A 23,328-nucleotide genomic window follows, 5' to 3' on the forward strand; every position below is an offset into this window, starting at 1 on the left:
TGGTTCCACTCTTCCCGTGTTGTGAAATTTTGTGGCAAACCTACAGTCTTTGGAAAAGTGGTTTTCTCCAGCGCAACTGTAGCATTTTCTAATGTCCGGCTGAGGCTTTGGTTGTGTTTAGCTGACCTTGTTTACCAACCCTACCGCTCTGGTCCATTCACCAGGTTGGTTTATGCCATTTAAATCCACAATGTCTCTGTTTGTTGACTCCATTGCTTATACAGACTTGAATGCTTTTTCAAAAGTCAGTCTATTCACAGACAGCAGCTGTGTCCTGTCTTCATTTATGCCACAAACCAAAGATCTCTCAACATCATTGTCAAGGAATTACCTAAGTCACAGTGCTGTGCCAGCTTTCTCAGTTCTGCTACGATTCTGTGTTACTCTGGTTCCCTCTGTTGGCACTAAGGTGCAATAACATTCCACAGTATATATATATATATATATATATATATATATATATATATATATATATATATATATATATATATATACACACACACACACACATATATATATATATATATATATATATACACACACACATATATATATATATATATATATATATACACACACACATATATATATATTTAATTATATATATGTATTTTTATAATAATAATAATAATACTTTTTATTTAAGGGCGCCTTTCAGGACACTCAAGGTCACCTTACAAAAATTCCAAAAAAGTGTATTAAAACAGAAAAACAGGATTTTTGTGGCATAATTTTTAAACCTGTGCACATAAGAGGTCCTCTGAGAGGTATCAAGGCAGCTTGGTAGGCAAACTGCTGTAGTGCATAAACAGTGGAGCTTGATGTGGATCCTCATGAAAAGCTTATAGTGTAGCTCTCGTTTTAATAAAGAAATATAATAATAATAATAATAATGATGATAATAATAATAATAATAATAATATCTTGAATTTATATAGCGCCTTTCAAGAAACCCAAGGACGCTTTACAGGAACACATATATGGCACAATTCTGATAAAACTGCCTCTATGTCAGAACTAATTTCTACACACTAGTGGCCCGTCTGTAGCTACTGTCTTGTTCTCCTTAAATGATGCTGATTTGTCCAAACTGTATTCAGTGCAACACCAACACTGTGGACTGGAGTTTTTCAAGATGGGTTTACCTGACAATCCATCTGCTCTGCAAGGTTAGCACAATACAATACAATACAATACAAGAACTTTATTTATCCCCGGAGGGAAATTCAATCGTCTGGGAGTCTCATCTGTTTACTTTAGAATTATAAAGTCTAATTGCTGATGGTATGAAAGATTTTCTAAATCTTTCTGTCCTGCAGTGCAGGGATAGGAGCCGTCCACCACCGTTGTTTCTTTGCTCATTGAGGGAGATATGAAGTGGATGATCCATGTTTCTCAGAATGGCCTCCACTGTTACAAAGACTGTTACACTGTTACTGGCCTTCCACTGTCAAACCACTGTTGTTAAATGATGGTCTTTAACTTTGTAATACTCAAAGCTTGTAAAATCATTTTATAACTGAGGGTTATCTTCACATTTATACACAGTATAAAACCTTCAGTAAGGGTTTGAGCTGTCCCTGAGAAAGCATCATGGCAAAAACCAAAGAAATCAGTTTAGACTTGAGAAAAATAATTGTTGATGCTCACAAAGCAGGAGAGGGATATACAAAGTTATCACAGCTTTTTCAAGTGTCAAGAACTGGAGTGAGAAGAACGTCAAGAAATTCAATGAGAGCCACAGAGTCCAAAACAAGCCTGGCAGAGGTAGGAAGAGAAAGATTTCAAAGACTCTGGAAAAAAAAACTAGTGAGAGATGTGTCAGAAGACCCCAGAACAACTGCTGAGACACTGACAGAATGACTGCGCCAAGTCAGGAAATGTAGTCTCTAAGAAGGCCATCACTAGAGCCCCGAATGGGAATGGACTGAGATGTTACAAACCAAGAAAAACTCCCATTTGGAGAAGAGATGCCTTCAAGCCAGACTGAAGTCTGGACAACCTGGAGAAAGATTCTATATACTGGAAGTGTGTCCTTTGGTCAGATGAGACCAAACTAGAGCTCTTTGGCCACAGAGACGTTATTCATGTTTGAAGAAAGAGAGGAGAGACGTATAACACAAAGAGCAACGTCCCCATGGTGAAGCTGTGGGAGTATTATGGTGAATCATGAAAAAAGAAGGATACATGAAGATTTAGAAAGAAAACCTGAAGCAGACAGCAGCTGAACTGGCTCTAGGTCATTACTTTGTCTTCCAACACGACAACAACCAAAAACATATATGGCTCTTGTGCAAGAACTACCCCCAGAAGACCAAAGTGAATGTGACTGTCTGGCCTGCACAAAGCCCTGACTTTAACCCCACTGAAAATCTGTGGGTGCAGTGAAGACCAAAGTTCACGCCAGAAGACCATCAAATCCACAGGTGGTTATTGATTATGGTCACTAGATGGCAGCATCGAGTCGCAAAACGTCACTCCGCCAAGTGGTCCTTTCTCTTTCTGTGTACAACCACATGCAACAACTTGGAGTTTTACTGCAATGGCTGTGCCGTTTTTTGTGCTTAGAATAAGTTAAAAACAGTGAGTAAACATAGATATCTTGTTAGATGTCACTGTAACAAAACGTTTACTGTCAATATTGTAACAAGATGGTGTGTTTTAGGCTCTACTGAAGTTGATGTTTTTGGATTGTCTGTGCCATCTGCGAGTACTGTGTTTGCATTTGCAGGGTAATGTTAGCTAGCTCAAACAGCATATGTGACTTTGTACATGATATACAATTATTTTATTTTTATTTCAAAAGTAAAGACCGAAAAAGCCACTGTAATCTCCAGGGAGTCCCATACTAAGCTTTATGTTGTTGAACTGTAAATGTACTTTGCACATTTTCAAACATTTTGAGTAATTCATTGTTGAATCTGTAGTTAACAGATTTTATTCTCTGTTTATATTGATAGCCTGGGTTTTATTTTTTTTTATTTCATTTCTTAAGAAAAATAGAAGCTATTGTGAGTAGTGAGTGAAGTTAAACCCAGGCTCATTGATACTGTAAAGCACTTTAAAGGGTGAATTAAAAGAATTGACATCATTAAGCAATCTGAAAAGACTGACTTCAAGTTATTGTCAGAAATAAAATCCCAGCGACAAGAACCCCGTAGTTATTTTGTCCTGTGTGGCTGTCTAATTCCCAAGGTTACATTTTGTTATCACATTGTTGAGAAAAAAATGTTTAAAAAATCAAAATTCTCTTTTTCTGGGGACTTATTGCTTTGCTGCACAGCAACAATTGTATGTCTCTTATGCTTGTGAATTTACTCTCCAAAAGCAATGTTAGACCAGTAGATGGGGTGATTGTCTAACAATTATATGTAAATACTGTCACAGTCTATGCTTAGTGAGCTGGACGAGTGGGACTTCTAATTAGCCGTAGAATTTCATGGCTCAGACCAGCCCACTTTTATTCCTAACCTTTTACTGAAGATTTATACTTCTGGATTAAAAGATAAGACATTATTATAAATAAAAAAAAAAAAAACAGTTCTCCCCATAGCCTATAACAGTGGAAATGGTGCCATCTGGTGGAAAATAGTAATTAAAACTTAAACAAATATACTTCAATATTCCCAGCACTCATTGTATGCATGTTTTTATGTTCTGATGGCTCCAGCATGAAAAAAAATAAAATTTGGAGGAATATGAAATTGTCTGATTATGATACAAAGGGACAAAGGGAAAAAAAAGGAAAATTTTCCTTCAGTAAATACATACCTACACATCATATCCGGTTTTTGCCAGTATTGTGTGTTGACAAAATATGATTACAATATGTAATAAATCACAGTCCTGTCTCATTTTATTTCCTTGTAAATGAAAGGACCCAGGAGGGACCTGTCCAGGAACGTTCTCTATAGAAGGCTTGCTGCCCAGCTGTCTGCTCCAGACAATTTACATCCATGTCTGGAACAACATGATCACCCCTGGCTGCAAAGCCTCCGTCAGGTGTCCATTAGTCATGTTCAGGCTAAATAAGACAGAATGTCTGTAAATAGTTTTGTTCTAGTTATTTAGTTTCTTGGGATGAAATGTTAGAACAGAAATCATATTCGTTGAAAGCGGAACCATTAACCCAAACTGTTCGTTATAATCCTTCATTCTTAAGCTTTAAAGTGTTTACTAAAAATTACATTTTGGTCTAAGTCAATTAATACACCCTGGTGCCTACTGGAAGTGCAATCGTGTCGCCCAGTCTCTCTCTTTGCCTTACTAACTGGTCCAGTCACTGCAAACCCCTCTGGCCTTACCTGCAACCCTGTGGTTGTCACTACCCTTAAGATATGGGTTCAATTTAGGAAGCAGCTTAAATTCGCTGTTTCCAGCTTTAACCCCACTGTTAAAAAATCCTGTGTTTAAACCTACACTTACTGATCCCACCTTCTCCTTATGGCAGGACAAGGGACTGAAATGTTTTAAGGATTTCTATAAGGGAGGGGTAGTTCGCTCTTTCACAGACCTGGCTGCTGAATTCAATCTTCCACCCTCCCATCTATTCAGATATTTCCAGGTGAGGAACTGTGCAAAATCCCTACTCCCCAACTTTCCTCACCTCCCACCTGAACAACCATGGAGTGAACTTTTGCAACTGAATCCTTTACAAAGGTCTTTAATCTTAAAAATCTAAGGCTCTATTCAGCCATATGATGATTGTTTAACCATCAACATAAAAATAACTTGGGAGCATGAATTAGGATTGGTTTTTGATGAATATTGGTGGGAATCTGCACTTTAAGTTATTCACAAAGCCTCTATTTGTGCCTGTCTGACCTTGATACAGTTTAAAGTTGTATTCAGGTGTCACTATTCAAGGACAAGGCTGGCCCAGATTTTCCCTAATGTGGCAGATGTTTGTGACAGATGTGGAGGCTCACCCTGCAATCTTACGCATATGTTTTTTTCTTGTCCAGCCCTGACAAACTTTTGGCAAATTTATTTCAACACCATATCCAGGGTATTCTCAAAAACTATTGACACTTCTCCACATGTAGGTATTTTTGGTCTTCCAGAAGAATATACACAGTACTCTACTAAAGAACTGGAAGTGATAGCGTTTACCTCGGTAATTGCTAAACGTCACCTTCTTCTTAACTGAAAATCCACAACAGCCCCTTCCAGTACACAAGGGATTAATGAGGTGATGTCCTTCTTAAAAGTAGAGAAAATCAGATATTTGAAAAGAGGACACTTCAACAAATTCTACAATGAATGGCAACCGTTTATAGATCTCTTTGCAACAATGTAACCCCCCCCCCCAAAAAAATGTATTTATTTATTTAGTTATTTATTTATTTAGTTATTGATTTTACTTATTTGTTTTCACTTTTTCCAGAGTTTAAGTGACCAATTAATTATTTTATATAGACTATGTTTAAGTTCTTTTTTCACTGTGTTGCCTTTCGGTCTTATGTTTTGGAATTGTTGTTTGTTCTCAAAATTTGCAAATCTAAATCCAGTGGTGTATACAAACATGTTCAATGCTGACATCAGTGTACCTTGGTATGTGTAAGTGCCTTTGCTCTTCTTGTGTACACACCAATAAAAATATGAAACAAACAAAAAAAAGTGTTTACGAAGGACTCAAGTTTCAGGTATTGTTCGGTTTCTAGCCGTTTGTCAGGATTGTGTCAGTTTTAATATGAATTATTGAGCAGAGATGAGCAAAATTGTAGGTATATCAGTATATAACATTTATATCAGTGTATCAATATACAATAGACTATTATTTATATAAATAGATAAATAAATAAACAGGCCATATACAATGATATTTGAATTTTTTAATATTGAAAAATATCTCAATATTTTCTAAAGCAGTTTGTTACAATAAAGGACATTGCATAAATTTCAATATTATTGGAAAATACTGATATTGTTTGAATAAATTATTGCTCGAGTTAAAAGCAAAAAAACTTTTTTATTCAATTTTTTTCTCAAAGTCAAATATTTCTCTGCTCTCTTTGCTGCAGCTCTCTCTCTCTCTCCTATGCCCTGCTCTCCCTCTCCTCCTGCTCCCTCAAAAACTCTGGCAGACTCTCCTCCCTGGCTCTCTTTCTGGCTGGCTGGCTTGTTCTGGAGTGGGGCCAGAGGTGGTGTGCTGACAGTGCCACCTGTAGTAGCAGACAGACTGGATACAACTACCAGGGGCGGACTTGCACTTGCACGTGCTACATCCACTGCCAGGTGGCAGCAGTCACACCTCCAGCCTCCACCCCTTCAACTGTCAGTGGGTCCCTGAGCTCCTGAGACTAAAGATACAAATACTTTCAGCTGATACTGATGGTGTGGTTGTATTCACAGCTCTGCTCTGCATTATCCTACACATTTGTTGTCTGTTTAGTTTAATACATTGCCAAGCAAATTAAGCATCTTTGACAGGGCAGTATCAGGGTAGATTTCAGTAACTAATACAAACTGAAGCAGGCAAACTCGGAGGGTGATTGGATGAACGTTCTGTCTGTCACATCTTTACGGGCCAATCAGATCAACAGAACATGTGACATAGCCGCGACCGAGGAGTAAACTCCTTAGAGAACCGCATAACGCGAACCATGGTGACTGTAGACATGTCAGTGGCACAGACTGTAGAAGGAATTGGACAAAGCCTGTGTGACGTCAGTCGTCTGCTTACAAGAGGCGGACTCAAACAGCTCTAGAAGCCAATCCGTGGAGGCTTCCATTTTGAAATTGGGGTCTCAACCAAACTTTGGATCAACCTAACTGCCCGCCCACTAAGCGCGACTTCCTGTCAGCCTGCTAGCTAGCATTCTGGTTGACAGAAACTGAGCCTCTGCCTGCCGAGCTATCTGTCAATCAAATGAGACGCGCCAATTAGCTTTCATCCTAAATATAATCCAAACGATTGTGGTACAAAAAAATTCACCCCCCCTACAGTGGGAGCACAATAAGACACTAGCTAATGAGACACGTTTGGTGTTTTGAACCAGGCTGTCAACCAGTTTATTTCTAGTGTCAAAACCGGCTGTTTAACATGTTTGCTTATGTCACAACTCCACCTCGCCCGAAAGTACTGCCCCTTGTCGCTGATTGGTCCTGTCACTTTCTAACCAGGCCCAAACGGTTCGGACAGGAGCTTGGCAAGATGGATTTGCCAGTGAGAAGCACGGAAACGGGTGTATCCATCTGCTTTGCAAAGTTAGCCCAGAACAACTTCCAAAGAGATTAGAGGTGAACTCCAAGGTCAAGGTACATCAGTGTCAGAACGCACTATCCATCGCTGTTTGAGCAAAAGTGGACTTAATGGAAGGTGACCCAGGAAGACTTCACTGTTGAAACTGAATCATGAAAAGCCAGCCCGAAATAAGACAAAATGCACATTGACAAGCTACAAAGCTTCTAAGGGAATGTACTTTGAGACAAACTGGAGTTTTCTGGCAAGTCACATCAGCTCTAAGTTCACAAACGCAAAAATAAAGTATTCAGAGAAAATAACACTGTAGGTACTGTGAAACAAGGAGGAGGCTCTGTTATGTTCTGGGGCTGCTTTGCTGCATCTGGCACAGGGTGTCTTGAATCTGTGCAGGGTACAATGAAATCTCAAGACTATGAAGGCATTCTGGAGTGAAATGTACTGCCCACTGTCAGAAAGCCTGGTCTCAGTCACAGGTTACAGGTCCTCCAACAGGATAGTGACCCAAAACACAGAGAGCTAAAAACAGCCAAGAATGGCTAAGAACAAAACAATGGACTATTCTGAAGTGGCCTTCTATGAGCCAGGATCTAAATAGAAGCTGAAACATGCAGTTTGGAGTAGGCACCCTTGAAACCTTAGACATCTGGAGCAGTTTGCTCATGAGGATTGGGCCAAAACACCTGTGGACAGGTGCAGAAGTGTCATTGAGTGTTACAGAAATCAGTTGATTGCAATTATTGCCTCAAAAGGTTGAGCAACAAAATACTAAGTTAAGTTAAAATCAATTATGTTGAGGCCAGTTTTATTAGTTTGGTTCATTTGAATTGTGGTTCAACAGAATCATTACCGCTGAACCACAATTCAAATGGAATGTCTGATTTTATTTGTTGATTTTTTAGTAAATTTGTGTGAATTAGTACTTGTCAGTTTCAAGTTATTTCATTGACCATTATGGGTTTTTCTTTCTTTAATGAAAGGAAACCAACAATTTTGTCCATGTGTGTAGAAACAAGCAATAAATAACATCTTAAACAAGCTGTTTTTTATGTAGATGTGTCTCTTATCCAGGTGAATTGTTTGTCATAAGACAATCAATGGCGTAGATAACCTTCTGTAAGGTAACAGTTTCATTGCAACGGTTTTTTTTTTCTTTCTTTTTTCTATTATCATCTTAAGTGATTTATTTATGCAACAACATTAAGTGAGTTAAAAGAAGTAGCTGTGGGTTGATGACAATGCTTGGACTTGAACAAATTGTAGTAAAAATAGAGCAGAGGTCAGCTATTTCTTTAGGATTGTCCGTAACAGGGCCATTAATGTGAACTTTTGCATGGTGTTTTTTCTCAGTTAAAAATAAACAGGCTGAATTCTGTCCACCTTCCTTACTTAACCTTATAAAGGCACCTTTTGCTTTATTCAATACATTTCATAGTTAAACCTGTTGAGAGATCAGGTTTCCTCTTCGGCCATGTCTGCAGGGTTCTTTTGGAATAATGTTATTACATCTGAAACCACCCTTTCCTTTTCCAGCTTCCGTTTCTTTGTTAAAATACCACCATAGTTTCAATATCAAATACAGGCCAGCTTTGTATTTAATGAGTTCCAAGTTGTTGCCAAAGAAAGCCTCGGACTTTGCTCCAGAATTCCTCTGATTTTATGGTCTTTTGTTGTATCCATGAGCTGTTTGGTTTCCAGAGAGTGTTTTTGCATATTTCAGTTGAAACAGCATGCAAGGGGATAAAAACAGAGATTGTGTTATGATCAGTCAATGGTGAGATGAGGATCTAATGTTCTTTCAACGTTTAAATAATCAGAAACTAACCAGAAGTCTAATCCTGCCCTCCTGGTGGCATTTCTATTGCTCCAGGTAAACGCATCTGTATTTAGATTGTAACGTCTCCACACATCAAGTGAATCGAATTTTTGCATGAAAATCTTCAAGTCATCATTTACCACACTCTATGAAGGCCAACAGTCCCTTGTTATCTGTGTTAAAGTCTCCGCCTATTACAGTCCCTGAATCTGGAAAGTTATAAAGTAGAGGGATAATGGTTCAGGAAAATTTGGGTTCGGTAGGCCTAGGTACCTCGGTTTTGAAGTCACTGTTCAGTATGTTTTAGGCATGGTAATTAAAGCAAACAGAACACAGAATATCTTTAATCTGAAGGTTTTTTTTTTTTGAATATAAAAAGTATAAATAAAAAGCATAAACATATCTAAATCAATAGACTGAAAAAATTACATTTGAATTAGGAATAATGCTGCGACCTGACATTTACAGCAATCACAGTGAATGTCATGAAAGCGCAAATTTACACAGGTGTCCTATTTTTGTATAGAATCAAGACAAATCCAGGTGAATGCCAGCAGTAATTCCATTCATGTTTGTTTGAAATGCACAGTTAGAACCAGGCTCAGTGTTTCCATCATCATGAAGGCTGAACCAAAATAGTCACTCTTTCTATCATTTTGGAAGAGAAAACAGTCAATTTTCTGATCAATCTTGCTCTTGCTTTTTTTCTGGAAAAAGATTTCTGGAATTGAGACGTCACTCAAAAAGAAAATGTATGAATGCAACTCTTACTCCTCACACCAGTATGTGCCACATGAATATAATTAGCACTGTTTCAAATTATTATGCAAATACATTTCCAATTAAACAAACAATTGATATTTAGTTTTTCAATTCTGTTGCTTCTCCTGTCGGTTTCCAGCACTGAAATCAGTCTCAGTCAGGTTTGGTCATTAGTTTACCAGGTGAGCCTAATTAAAGGGAAACTACTTAAGAAGGTTGTTCCACATTATTAAACAGATCACAGGTTTCATGTCGTATGGGGAAAATGAAAGATCTTTCTGCAGATGAAAAGCGTGAAAGTATCTTGCAAAAGATATGAAAACACTGGATATTTCAGGGAAAAATTAAAAGAGATCATCATACTTCGAAATGATTTTTGTGTGTTTCAGAGTGCAAAAGGGTTCGTGCTAATAAACGCAAATTAAGGAAAGTTTCTGTAGGTTAAATTCATCATGCAGCTGTGAAAAATCCACCAATGGCTAGTGAACAGGTATTTGAAGCTGCTGGTCCTCTGGAGTCCCAAGAACCTCTGGATGCAGGATCCTGCAGAGGCTTGCTGATGTGTGTAAAGCTGTATTTCAGCCACCCTTATCCAGTGCCCACTTGGAGAATCTATTGCAGTGGGCTCAGAGATATATGAAGACTAGTTTTATTCACTGATGAATGTTGGGCTACACTGGCTGGTCCACATGGATGGACTTCTGGATGGTTTGCGGATGGCCACCATGTCCCAACAAGGCTGCAGCGTCAGCAAGGAGGTGGTGCAGTGAGGTTTTGGGCTGGAATCATATGAAGTGAATTGGTAGGTCCCTTTAAGGTGCCTGAAGGTGTCAAAATGACCTCAGCAAAATATGAGGTGTTCCTAACTGCACATTTCCTGCCAGGGTTTAAAAAGAAGAACCATGCCTTCTGCAGTAAAATCCTTTTCATCCAAGACAACGCACCATCCCATGCTGCAAAAAAAAAATATCACCGAGGTCTGCCATGGGCATAAAGGGAGAAAAAATCATGGTGTGGTCACATCATCCCCTGACCTGATCCAGAACCTGTGGAGCCTTAAAAGGAAGTTGTATGAGGGTGGACAGAGGTTTACCTCTCTGGGAGGCAATGCTGGAATCTTCAAAGTTTAATGGTTGAGAAAGTTGTTAAGGTGACATCAGAGAAGGGCTCCTATGTTAATATGGAACTTAATCTGTAAAGATGTTCTTGATTAAAATAGCTTTGATTTGAAAAAAAAAATACCTTCTAATGCAAATGATTAAAACAGATATCTGTTTATAATCCTTCAGAAACTACTGAGTGTTTTAAAACTGTTTTGGATAATCATTTGGAACTCTGCATTTTAAGTAATTTTACAAAAGAAATCCATCATCGTCATCATTGGTAATTTTGTCAAATAAAATCAGAAGTACAATACAATTGTTGAGGAATGAAAAATCCTATTGATTTCTAATTATATAGGCTATTTAGGGGGAAAAAAACAGAAACAGTAGGCTATATGCATAATAATTTGGAACACAGTGTAGATGGCAAAAAAAGGTTGCATTTCAAACCCTCAACTTTAACATTTCAGCATTCATATATAGGTATTTACCCTTGCATTTGATAGTGGCCTGGGTATTTTTGCATGAAGCTGAACAGGATTTTGGCAACAAGGATTTCTGTCCCTTATTAAGCCATGACCAAGGATTCATCCGTCTCTGTAAGCACATCTTTCTGAACACTTTCTTGCTCAGAATTATAACTCCTGCCCTAAAATTTAAAGTTTTCAAGGAGCAACAACTGAACTATGTAATTAAACACAAAAAAAAGAGATCTGATCAGTGGAGGCAACTGTTTTGTGCACGAAGCTGTGCATCTGTTTGGTTGACAGCTGATCTGCTAATAGGCTTAACTGCAGGTCCCTGGCTGCCTGAGTAAAGCAGCAGCCTGCTCTGCTATACTTTCCCCAGCTACCTCTAGGCTAGTGTCCAGGGTTAATCTGGCCAGGTGAACACATGAAACACATGAAAGCTTTGAGTTTGCAAAATACTCCACTGTTTTGCACTGAGGAGAGGCTTCTGTCTGACCACTCTTACGTAAGCCCTGATCACTAGAAGCCTGCAGTGATGGCTGTCCTTCTGGAACTCGTCCCATCTCCATACAGGATTTCTGGAGCTCAGCCAGAGTGACCATTAGGTTTTTGGCCACCTTGCTTACTAAAGCCCTTCAACCCCAAATGCACAGTTTGGCCGGGCAACCAGCTCTGGGAAGAGTCCTGGTTTTGCCTGACTTCTTTAATTTGAGTGCTATGGAGACCAATGTGCTCAGGAACCTTCAGTGCAGCAGAAATTGTTTTCTAGTCTTCCTCAAATCTGTGCCTTGCAACAAAAACTAGACAAAGACTAACAAAAATAGATTTGTGATGACTAAAACTGACAAAAACTAAGTTTAGCCTTTTGTCAAGATGACTAAAACTAGACTAAAATGTAATGTAGTTTTTGTCGGACATTCAAAATCCATGATATTTCTCCGCTGTGGGTAAATCTGTCAAAAAACAATGCATCTGTATCTATTCTGTCTCTCAGATGTAGAAAGCAGGGACCCCAGGTTTGGAGGGGTGCATAGAATACACTACCACGATACGGTACAAGATTTAGGCAAGAAATTAAATGCTTGGGCTAAAAGTAAAGAATAAAATGTGAGGACTTTTTATGGACTAAAACTAGACTAAAATGTTTTGCGTCATCATCAACTAAAACTAGACTAAAACTAAAAAGCATAGAAATGACTAAAACGTGACTAAAACTAAAATGCATTTCATTTAAAGACTAAAACTAAGACTAAAATTAAAAATAGCTGCCAAAATTAACACTGTGTACAGATGCAGACAAAACTTTTGGTACCCTTCCGTTAAAGAAAGAAAAACCCACATTGGTCACTATAATAACTGATAAAAGTAATAACAAATAAAAAAATGCTGGAAAAAATAATGAAAACAGACATTGCTTTTGAATCGGGTTAAACAGAATCATTTAAAAAAAAAAAAAACTAAAGAAACTGGCCTGGATAAAATCGATGGTATCCCTGGAAAAAATGTAAAATAATTTGACCATAGGGACATGTTAAACCAAGGTGTGTGCTGTAATTAGCATCAGTCAGTCTGCCTATTTAAAGGGTGAAAAGTAGTCACTGTGCTGTTTGGTATCATGGTATGTACCATACTGAACATGGAACGCTAAGGAGACAGTTGTCCCAGGAGATCAGAAAGAAAATAATTGACAAGCATGTTCCTGTGACTACAGCTGCACATATTATTCAGAAGTTTAAGGTCCACGGGACTGTAGCCAACCCCCCTGGACATGAGAGGCAAGAGGAGATTTGATGACAAATTGAAGAGACAATTAATATGAATGGTAACCAAAGAGCCCAGAACAACTTCAAAAGAGATTAGAGGTGAACTCCAAGGTCAAAGTACATCAGTGTAAGAACACACCATCCATCGCTGTTTGAGCCAAAGTGGACTTAATGGGAGACGACTGAGGAGGACTCCACTGTTGAAATTATAAATAAAGTGAGACTGAAATTTGCCAAAATGCATACTGACAATCCACAAAGCTTCTGGGAGAATGTCCTTTGGACAGATGAGATAAAACTGGAGCTTTTCGGAGAGTCACATCAGCTCTGTGTTCACAGATACCAACATGAAGAACATACAAAAAAGAACACAGTAGCTACTGTGAAACATAGAGGAGGCTCAGTCATGTTCTGGGGCTGCTTTGCTGCATCTGGCACTGGGTGTTTAGAATCTCTACAATGAAATCCCAAATCTATGAAGGCATTCTGGAGCAAAATTTGCTGCCCAGTGCAAGAATACTTGTTCTTAGTCACAGGTCATGGGTCGTCCAACAGGATAATGACCCAAAACACAGAGGTAAAAACTGCCAAGAATGGCTAAGAGCAAAACAATGGACTATTCTGAAGAGGCTCTCTATGAGCCATGATCTAAATCCTATTGAACATCAGTGGAAGGAGCTGAAACATGCCGTGTGGAGAAGGCACCCTTGAAACCTGAGACAGCTGGAGCAGTTTGCTCACGAGGAGTGGGCCAATTATGAGTTTCAGAAATCGCTTAATTGCAGTGATTGCCTCAAAAGGTTGTGCAACAAAATATTAAGGGTGCAATCATTTTTGTCCAGTCCAGTTTCATTAGTTTGCTTATTTAACTGATTCTGTTGAACCACAATTCAAAAGCAATGTCTGACTTTCATTTGTTAATTTTCCATATTTTTTTATTTATTATAAACTTTGTCAGTTTCAAGTTATTTCAGTGAGCATTGTGGGTTTTTCTTTTCAAAGGCATATGTCTGTTGGTTTTTCTCTGGTTTTAATGAAGCTCTAAGCTCAGAGGTATTCATGTGGACAGTTATGTAGTCATCGAGGCTTTTGTCTGCTTTAAGATCACTGCCTGTGTACAGGGAAACGCCTCTTTCAGTCCACTCCTCATAAGTTTATCTGAGTGCACTTGAAGTAAATCACTTCACTTAACAGAGTCACTGACATTTGTGTTAAGTAAGCTGATGTTATTTTGTCCCTTTCTGTAACTTTTATTGCTCCAGATTACACCTCCACTGTAATCATCGACCAGTGTTGACACCCTTTTGACATCATTACCCCTGCTATCCACTGAGTGAGTGGCGTCGTAGTGACGTGGGTGCAAATGGTCTATTCGAACTGAAGTCAGTTTATTTCAAGGCTCGCGCTTTCTTTTTCAGGATTAGAGATGAGTCGCACCTGCAGGGCAAGAGGGGGTTGGTGTGTTGGCAGACTGAACAGGAGTGAAGGGAGTGAGAGGCCGAGAAAACAATGGTAAGACCTTGTGACGAGACAGATTGTCTGCAGAGCTGCAGACTGCATGGCCCCAGAAGGAACCTCCAGCGCCACACAGGAAGGGACTTTCTCTGGAGCAGCGTCAAACGCACACGCTCACAAGCGTGCACGCACACCCACACACATGCTCTGTATACACACAAACACTTACACAACATGAAACCTTAGACTCTGAAATGAGAACAATAGAGGCCCCCATCCTGACCAAGCCCTGGACATGACTGCTGTAACTTCAGGGACCCATCTCATGCAACGGACAGATTGTCCTGTCAAGGATAAAAGAAAAAAAGCAGATGTAGAGTTAATTTAAAGCCATAATATTTCTTTGTGTCTAGTAGGGCTACCTGCTTAGACTGTATCGCCTATTCTAGTTTAAATGCAAGATAAGACCCTTAATTTAATTATCTTGGAACATTTCCAAAACTATCAGATGCCAACAATTGTTGCCTTATGAATCATATTTCACTTGATGTCATAACATATGGGTGTTAAATAGAAAAAGAAATGTTCCTCCGCAGGAAACCTGGTCAAGAAAATTCCAGGTTTTCACTGGAAGCTGGCAGAGGTTTGAGGATGATGAGAGTCCTGTAGTTAAATCTACTGACATTTCTCCAAAGGGACTCTTTTATTTCCATCTGTATTGTTAAGCACAGAGTGAAAGAATATTATGACTGTAAACTCAAAGGTCAAAGTCTCAGAAATGCTGTGAACCATCTTCTGATAAAGGCGTCTCTTCTCAGCTCCTGAGACAAGAAAGCGTCAAGAAAGCTTTTTCCCCACCTATTGCTCATGAGGATGAAACCACGTGGTTCACAGAGACACTGAGTGTTATATATGAAAGGTTGGGTATGCCAATAGTTTCCAATAAGTGATATCTTTAGTTCACTGCTAGCTACTGATTGAAGCGCATGCGTTTTTGCCAAGGCGTCAGAAATGATTTGCTTAAAAGATGAGTTAGTATTGACTTGAAACTTTTGGTGAAATTGAACAAAACAGCAGCAGAATCTTCTGGTGCATTAACTGAGGTGTATGGGGAACACTGCATGTTACATGCACGTGTGTTTGAATGGCACAAAAGATTTAGTGAAGGCAGAGAGGATGTCCGAGGCCATGCACATCAACAACTTCTGAAAAACTTCAACAAATCTAACAAATCATTGGAAATAAGTCGTCGACTCAGTGTAAGAGTGAGAGCAAAGATAAAGAGACAGTTTGGCAAATTTTGCATGAAAACTTGAACATGACAAAAGTGTTTGCCAAAGTTGTCCCAAAACTTCTGACTCCTGAGCAAAAGAAAGAACACAAGCACATTTGAGGAGACATTTTGGAACAAATCTAGGGAAACTTAGAAGGACATGATTACATATGATGAAACTTGGCTCTTTCAGTATGATCCTGAGACAAAACTACAGTCGATGCCCTGGAAAACACCATCGTCACCAAGAATGAAGAAAACACCACAAAGCAAGTCCAAATCCAAGGCCCTGTTGATTGTTTTCTTTGACATTATGGGTATCATCTTGGAGAAGTAGGATCCAGAAGGGTCAATGATGAATCAACACTATTTCAAACAGGCTCTAGAAAAAAACTGTGAGAAAAAGTCTGAAGAAAGAGACCACAGTTGTGGAAAAAAGGGTTCATGCCAGCTCTCACTGTGCTCTCAGTAAAGTTCTGGCCCTAAACCAAATCACAGAGCACCATCACCCTCTCTATTCACCTGATCTTGCACCGTGGGACCTCTCCCTTGCAGCACATCTGTGCTCTGTAACACATTTAGAGTCTGTGACAGATGATAAGAAAAGACCGAGAGGTTCAGAGGCAAATGTCTGAAGAATACCTACTGCACTGCTCCGATCAGAGGAAGACCTGAATGCAGTGGTGCATTAATGCAGAAGGGGAGGACATTGAAGGAGAAGGACATTAAATTTTTTTTATGTTCAATAAAACTGTATGACAGCATTAGTCTTTTTTTTAAATAATCATACCTCATATAATCATATTTATACCAGGTGAAAAAAGGAAAAAAAGACATCACATAAATTAAACTAACCTTGTTTGGTAGAAAACAAATTGAGGTTGTGTTAACTACAAAACAAAATGAACCATTTTTGAACAATGACTGTTATCTAGGACAGTAATTATATAACAATGGTTTGATGACAGCTCGCAGCACAGCTATTTGTAAAGTACAAGAACAGCCGGTAAGCTTGGCAAAGATGGGATTGGGCCAGGCTCGGCTACCTGAGAGGTAAGCAACAGGTGCACCCATCACAGGAGCCAAGGAGAGGGGGGATACTTGAGCTTCAGTTAAATGGAGCTCATGCCTCATTAATTATTATTATTCTTATTACTGTTATTATTGTAACTACTATAATCAGCTCATATCTTAAAGTGAATTTAAGAATAGAATAGCTCTCTAGGGGTGAGAGGGGCAATAACATACGTGGGGTTAAATGTAACATGGACCTGTTAAACAGTTTTGAGTGGAATGTGTTTATGGTCATCTGACCACAATACTAGCAGGGTGTCACCTGCTAATTCTCAATAGTTGTGGATGGGTTTTGGCAGAGATTTCTGGGAAAGTATTTTTACCATATTAAAGTAAATTTCTTTAACATACTTGTTTTTAAGTTACTGAGTTTTATTTAGAGGTCATCCAGTCCAACCTGATGTCATTTTAATAACCATCTTGCTATAAAGGCAAAATAAAACCTTCTTACAGCAGCGTTAGTTGTAATGGTGTGTTATAATTAACCCCATTCATGTTGCACAAGGACAAGAGTATAAAAACAGAAATGCAATAGTATTGACAAAATTAAAACTTTTTATTACATCAACTCTTATTTTATATCAATTTATGTAATAATATTGATCTAATATGATTATTATAAATAATACATATAATATAAACCATGCTTATTATGCAAAAAAGACCACATCATCATATACAATAATACAGTCATCATAAGATGTATTTTAAGATAAATTTCTACTGATTTATATTCTTACAATAAAAAGGTAATATCCACACATGCTTAGTATCATCCATGTTTTAATCTATCAGTACTAACTGTATGTTATGGATAGACATATAAATACAAATCTATCACAGATCCACAAACATTATCTACTTTAACTATATCTATGATGACAACAGTTTTAGAATAATTGGGTGTAAAATAACTTTTCTGGCATGTTAAAACCAAGCCTATTATTGTTATAATGGACCCTGTCAAAGGGTAGGTTCTAACATTTCACTTCAGTCACTTTCAGAACAATTTTCCGAACAGCAGTTAAACATAAAAACACAATTCCAGTGTTAATGTGTGGCAGAGATGTTTATGTTGGTATTAAATACAATATGATCAATGTAACTCAAATGTTTGTTAAATTATTGAGTCAAATACAAAAAGTGTTAGGTTGTACCCCGCTCTCCCCTATTTGATTACCATCCTAGCCACTAATGCTAATACAGCATTGTTCAAGACTGATGTACCATGGCCCAGATGTATTGAAAGAATCTAATTCTTTATGAGGTACTAAATATGAGTTCTGAAAACACACCACAGAACTAACTCATGAGATTTCATACCTAGGTTCTTCTTTGTGTTGCCCACATTTTACATTTAGTGAATTTAAGACACTAAAATATGTACATAGAAACTTTTACATGTCATATGACTCTTAATAATAACCTGTTATTAGAAATGCCTGCAGTTATCCTCCTGCATGTCTATGATTGGTTATTTGCGTGTATATTGGGAGATATTTTGTACATCCTGCTTACAGATGATCTCTCTGAAATAATCTTAAAAAATACCCATAGAAAGACTCTATCAAAATACCAATGTGCCCTGGGACCAGAAATGCCTAAAATAATAGTTGTTTACTTGTTTGGATGTTGCCTGTTGTACAGTGATCCTTGCTGAATTCATTCACTCGTGTTCCTGGTGGATTGTTGTTATTTTTAATGACACATTTGCACCATTAGTGAAGTTATCCAGAGCTCCTGCTTGTGTTTTTCAGTGGTCTTAATGGATGCATATGTAGTGTTCATCAGTGTTCATTGCATAGCTTTGAGGTTAACTCAGCTTTGTTTTTGCCACCTTTCCACTGATTTTCAAAAGTTACTGCAGCTCCGTCACATTATTAAATATTATAGACTTTCAAAAATGTAGTTTAACTATATGTGTGGACTAATATAAACACTTTTTAAAGGGTTAAATTTAAAGACCCTGTAAAGTGAAAATAAATCTGTATTTAGGTTTGTTGTGTGACGGGCCACTGTGTTATGAACCCCAAGGTAAAATGTCAGTCAAATAAGACATATCTAAGTTTTTGTTCGTTTTTTTAAGATTTATTTTTGGGCCTTTTAATGCCTTTATTTGATAGAGAAAGGACAGTGGACAGATTTGGAAACAGGGAAGAGAGTGGGGAGAGACATGGGGCAAAGGGCCACAAGCCAGATTCGAACCCGGGCCGCCCTCATACATGGGTAGCGCCTTAAACCACTCAATCATCTGCGCTGCCCATATCTAAGTTTTTAACCCTCTATGGTCCGCAATATGATGCCAGGTGGTAAAAAAAAAAATATTTGTGGTGTTTTTTGTCATAAAATAGAGTAAATAAATAAATACCATAATAAACATAATCTAAGAAAAAATATAAGAAAAAAAATCACAAATTTTTTTGAAGGGTACTTTTTGGGGCGCGTTGCCTCAAGACAACAGTGCAACATTATGGAATGGAATGACCAAAAAAAAAAATAACAATTTAAAATTTGAACAAAAAGTTTTTTTAAAGCATATTGGAATTGCAAAGTAGCTGCAACAAGTTGCAACTAACTACATGCTATTTGAACTTTAATGATGAAAATAATTATTTTTAATATCTGTCTTACTATATTCTGGTAATATTCATTGCTGTACATTTACCCTCACTGTCCTCATCGTGATCCACATCACTTTTCACTTTCCTCATCCTCATTCTCATCGTGGTCAATCTCACTGTCCTTGTTTTTATTTCAGTAATCACAGATTTATACCGAAATGCACAATACCAAAATGTAATGGTATCATTGTGCACTCCATCACAGTACAGTGTTTGCAGTATTCCATAATGGTGCCCTAAAGGCAACATGTATATTTTAATAATTTTCCATTATTTATTCATCAAAAATGCAACATTTAAATACTAGAAATTAAACTTTACCCACCAATAATTATGTACACAACCTCAGAAATATCTGGAAAACTTGCAGTTCTTTTGCAGCACAATGGTTGAGCTGTTTTGAGTGACAATGTCTGCACAAAAAGTGTTCAAGATGGCATCAAGAGCATCATATGACAAGTCAAAACACTTTTATAGGTTACTTAAGGTCCTGCCATTTTTAGAAGTATTTGATCATACTTGGGAATGTATTATGTGAGTGCACAAGGCCAAAAAGTGGTATGTTGCCTATAGGCAACACAGGACCGTAGAGGGTTAAAATTAAGCTTCAAAATCATGAAAAATGAGGCACAAAAATCTGCTCTGGATGGTGTGGGTGTGTCTTTTGAATGAGCTAAAGCCACGCCCACTCAGGAGAAATACAATCCTCTTAAATTTAAAAATGCTACAATCTGAATTTAGGAAAGCACTCACACCATGACCCTGCCTCTTTACCTTTTGTTGACTCAAGAAAAAGGGATAAAGTCTGTTTTATGGCTCAGATCTCTGTTATGATGCTTTAAATGATCCATAGGTCACTGTGGCTGATAGATTTTAAATTTACCTCAATATGAACTAAAAAACACTTTTTAACTGACTTAACTTTCAATAAATGCAGTGACATAGGCTAATAACAGACTATTGAGATGAACTGCTCTGTGATTTTATACTATAGTGTTAGAGGGGCGGGGTCATTACTCACTGTGTGCTCGTGACATCACGACCCCACATATTAACCCCGCCCAATTTAAACCAAGCCAGGAAAGAGGTAGAAAACTTTCTAACAGTCTCAATCCAAAATTCAGTCACATGTAGATCTCAGTGTTTTCACATTTTTAAAGTAACCATAGTCTAACATATCTATTGTGTTGGGACAAAAAATATGGATCTCACTTTACAGGGTCTTTAAATATATTTGAGTTTAGTTAACACTGTCAATTTTGCTGTGCATTTAGTATGGAGGTGTGACTTTACCTGAAGAACATGGTTGAAAATCTATTCTCTTGTTCTTGCCAATGAGGAAAGATCATATTTTACTGTACAACTCTGCAGTAGCTTCTCATTACTTGAAGCAGGGGTTCTCAATGTTGGGCTCGATACCCCATTTGGGGTTGCGAGACACTGAGAGAGGGTCTCCAGATGCCTTAAAAAAAAAAAAAAAAAACGAAGATCATTTTTAAATTATGCTGTTGCCACTTAACACCTATTTTGTCTAATTACAACCCATTTTTATCACTTTTTCCCACCTATTTTGCCAATTTTTGCAACCCCATTTTTTTGTCAATTTAAAACCCTTTCACCACTTTCTTTCTGCCTGTTTTTGCAACTTTTAAACCAAATCTTGCAAATCTCTGCCTATTATTGGCTCCGTTGACACATTATTGCCACTATTAACCCCTTTTACCACTTTCACAATTTGAAAAGCCCCTTTTTGTCAATTTTTGACTATTTCTGCCTCAGCTAACCCTTTTTTGTCAGTTTATATCAACTTTCATCCCATTTCACCAAATTTCCACCTATTTTGCCATTTTAACTCCAGTTCAGCCATTTTTGAATTCCCTGTTACCATTAAGAATGCCCATTTTGGCCACTTTCAACCATTTTTGCCATTTTTTTGCCACTTTTTTTCCAAATTTTGGCATTTCTAACCCATTTCTGCTACTTTTAAAGGGTTTAAATTTTTAAGAGGGCAACATAAATGAATTAAAATTTGTTTCTTTGCTAAAAGTGGTTATTATTCAGGTTCAATAGAAAATATCACAGTTTAACTTTACGATGGACCATGATTTTTTTCAGTTTGGCTGGGCCCCAGAAGGCTTTCCCATTCATCCCCTTCATGGACGGCCTTGTCTGTACATAACTGTTCTTGAATGTGCATGGCTGTGCTCAACCATGTTCAGGTACAGTGGGGGTCCCCAGTCTCTGGCACATTTTTTGGGGGGTCGCGGGCTGAAAAGGTTGAGAACCACTGACTTAAAGTAAACTTTAAATACTTTTTAAATTTCCTTGAGTACAGTTGTTATGTGGCCTACTTTTTCCACCACAGAGGTCAAGTATAATATTGTGCATAAAAATACTAGGAAAATGTGGGCACAAATGGGTTAAGCATGCCCATTGTTGATGATGTAAATATTTATTCTTCATGTATTGAAGCACTTCGTTGGAGAGCTGTGGAGGGGTGGCGCCTCTGCTTGAGAGCTGCCTGACGCGGTCAGTGTATTCCCGTAGAGTCCACACCCCCACCCTTACTATCTATAAATACTCTGGTAAGCGTCTTTGTGCTGCTCAGAGACGCTCTCTCTACCGGAGCTAGCACAGAAGCTGCACTTCAGGAGAAGAAAAACACAGACCTCAAAGACAGAAAAATGTCGTCCTACGTCTCCTGCGATTATCGTCGCGTCTGCCCCTCTGTCCACGGGAACAAATTCGACACGGCGCACCGCAAAAAGGCCGTGGCCAACATCTTCGAGAACGTAAACCAGGATGCCCTGATGAGACTGTTTCAGAAAACGGGCGACGTGAAGGCAGAGGAAAGAGTGAGGAGCATTTTCTCCTACACGCAGGATCCGGAGGAGACGGCCCGGGCTCTGATGGCTCTGAAGCAGCGGAAAAAGGACAAGTTCCTCCAGATCGTGGGAATGGTGCGGATGCTGCTTAAAATACGCTGACTGTGCGCCAGCTATCTGTGTCTCTCACTAAACCAAATGTGGAAACACTACTGATACAACCGAGATGCCGCCAGAGGTGCGGCTTATCTTTCGCCTGGAAGAGAAAGGAAGCACCGGGTGCAGAGGAGAGCATGCAGCCGGCTGCAGCGACTGTCGCCTCGAAGGCTGAACAGACAGTCGGAGAGTCCTGTCAGGAACCACGGAGCGAGAATAATGGACTTGAAATATCCGCATAAACGTCGTCCTTGAGCCTTGAATTAATATGTGCACTCTGGTGAAGAACTGACTGTGAAATCCTACCCAGTATAGGTGCACATTACTGTGTTGATCATGGTGCATAGCTCTGAAATATGACTGTAATGTGCCAAAGAATTTCTACATGTATGCCTGTCTTGCACATGCCTTTTTGTAGTTTCTTTTTATTTAAATACTAGCCACTAAAGGGGACTAAGGTGGCCACTGTTGTGTTGTTTTCAAACAATGTTATGATGATGATTTACAGGAGGTGTTTCTTTGTTTCTTAATTTTAATAAATCCTTTTTTATTTAAAGGTTGTAATCAGTTTTGTTATTATATATACATGCATGTATGTGATCACACCAGTTCATAGTAGCTATAACTCATGATTATAGAGGCTATTAACTTAGACTTATTTCTAAGACTAACATGTTGGACAGCAATTGTGTTTTTAGACAGACTATGAGGAAGATGAAAAATCTGACTTTATTTCAATTCAGTGTCAGATTTTAGTTTTATTTTAGCACCCGACACAGGACCTGACTGCTGCTAGAGATCAAAGG

General features: G+C 38.4%; 1 protein-coding gene across 1 annotated transcript; it reads left to right on the forward strand.

Annotated features, from left to right (window-relative positions):
- The first annotated feature begins 22,136 nt into the window (after positions 1 to 22,136).
- tcima (transcriptional and immune response regulator a) lies at positions 22,137 to 23,078 on the forward strand. The gene has a single exon (XM_041787933.1). It carries the CDS (start codon positions 22,226 to 22,228, stop codon positions 22,526 to 22,528), a length of 303 nt encoding a protein of 100 aa, XP_041643867.1. The 5' UTR covers positions 22,137 to 22,225; the 3' UTR covers positions 22,529 to 23,078.
- Positions 23,079 to 23,328: the final 250 nt, after the last annotated feature.

This window comes from Cheilinus undulatus, linkage group 5, assembly GCF_018320785.1.
Source record: "Cheilinus undulatus linkage group 5, ASM1832078v1, whole genome shotgun sequence".
NCBI lineage: Eukaryota > Metazoa > Chordata > Actinopteri > Labriformes > Labridae > Cheilinus > Cheilinus undulatus.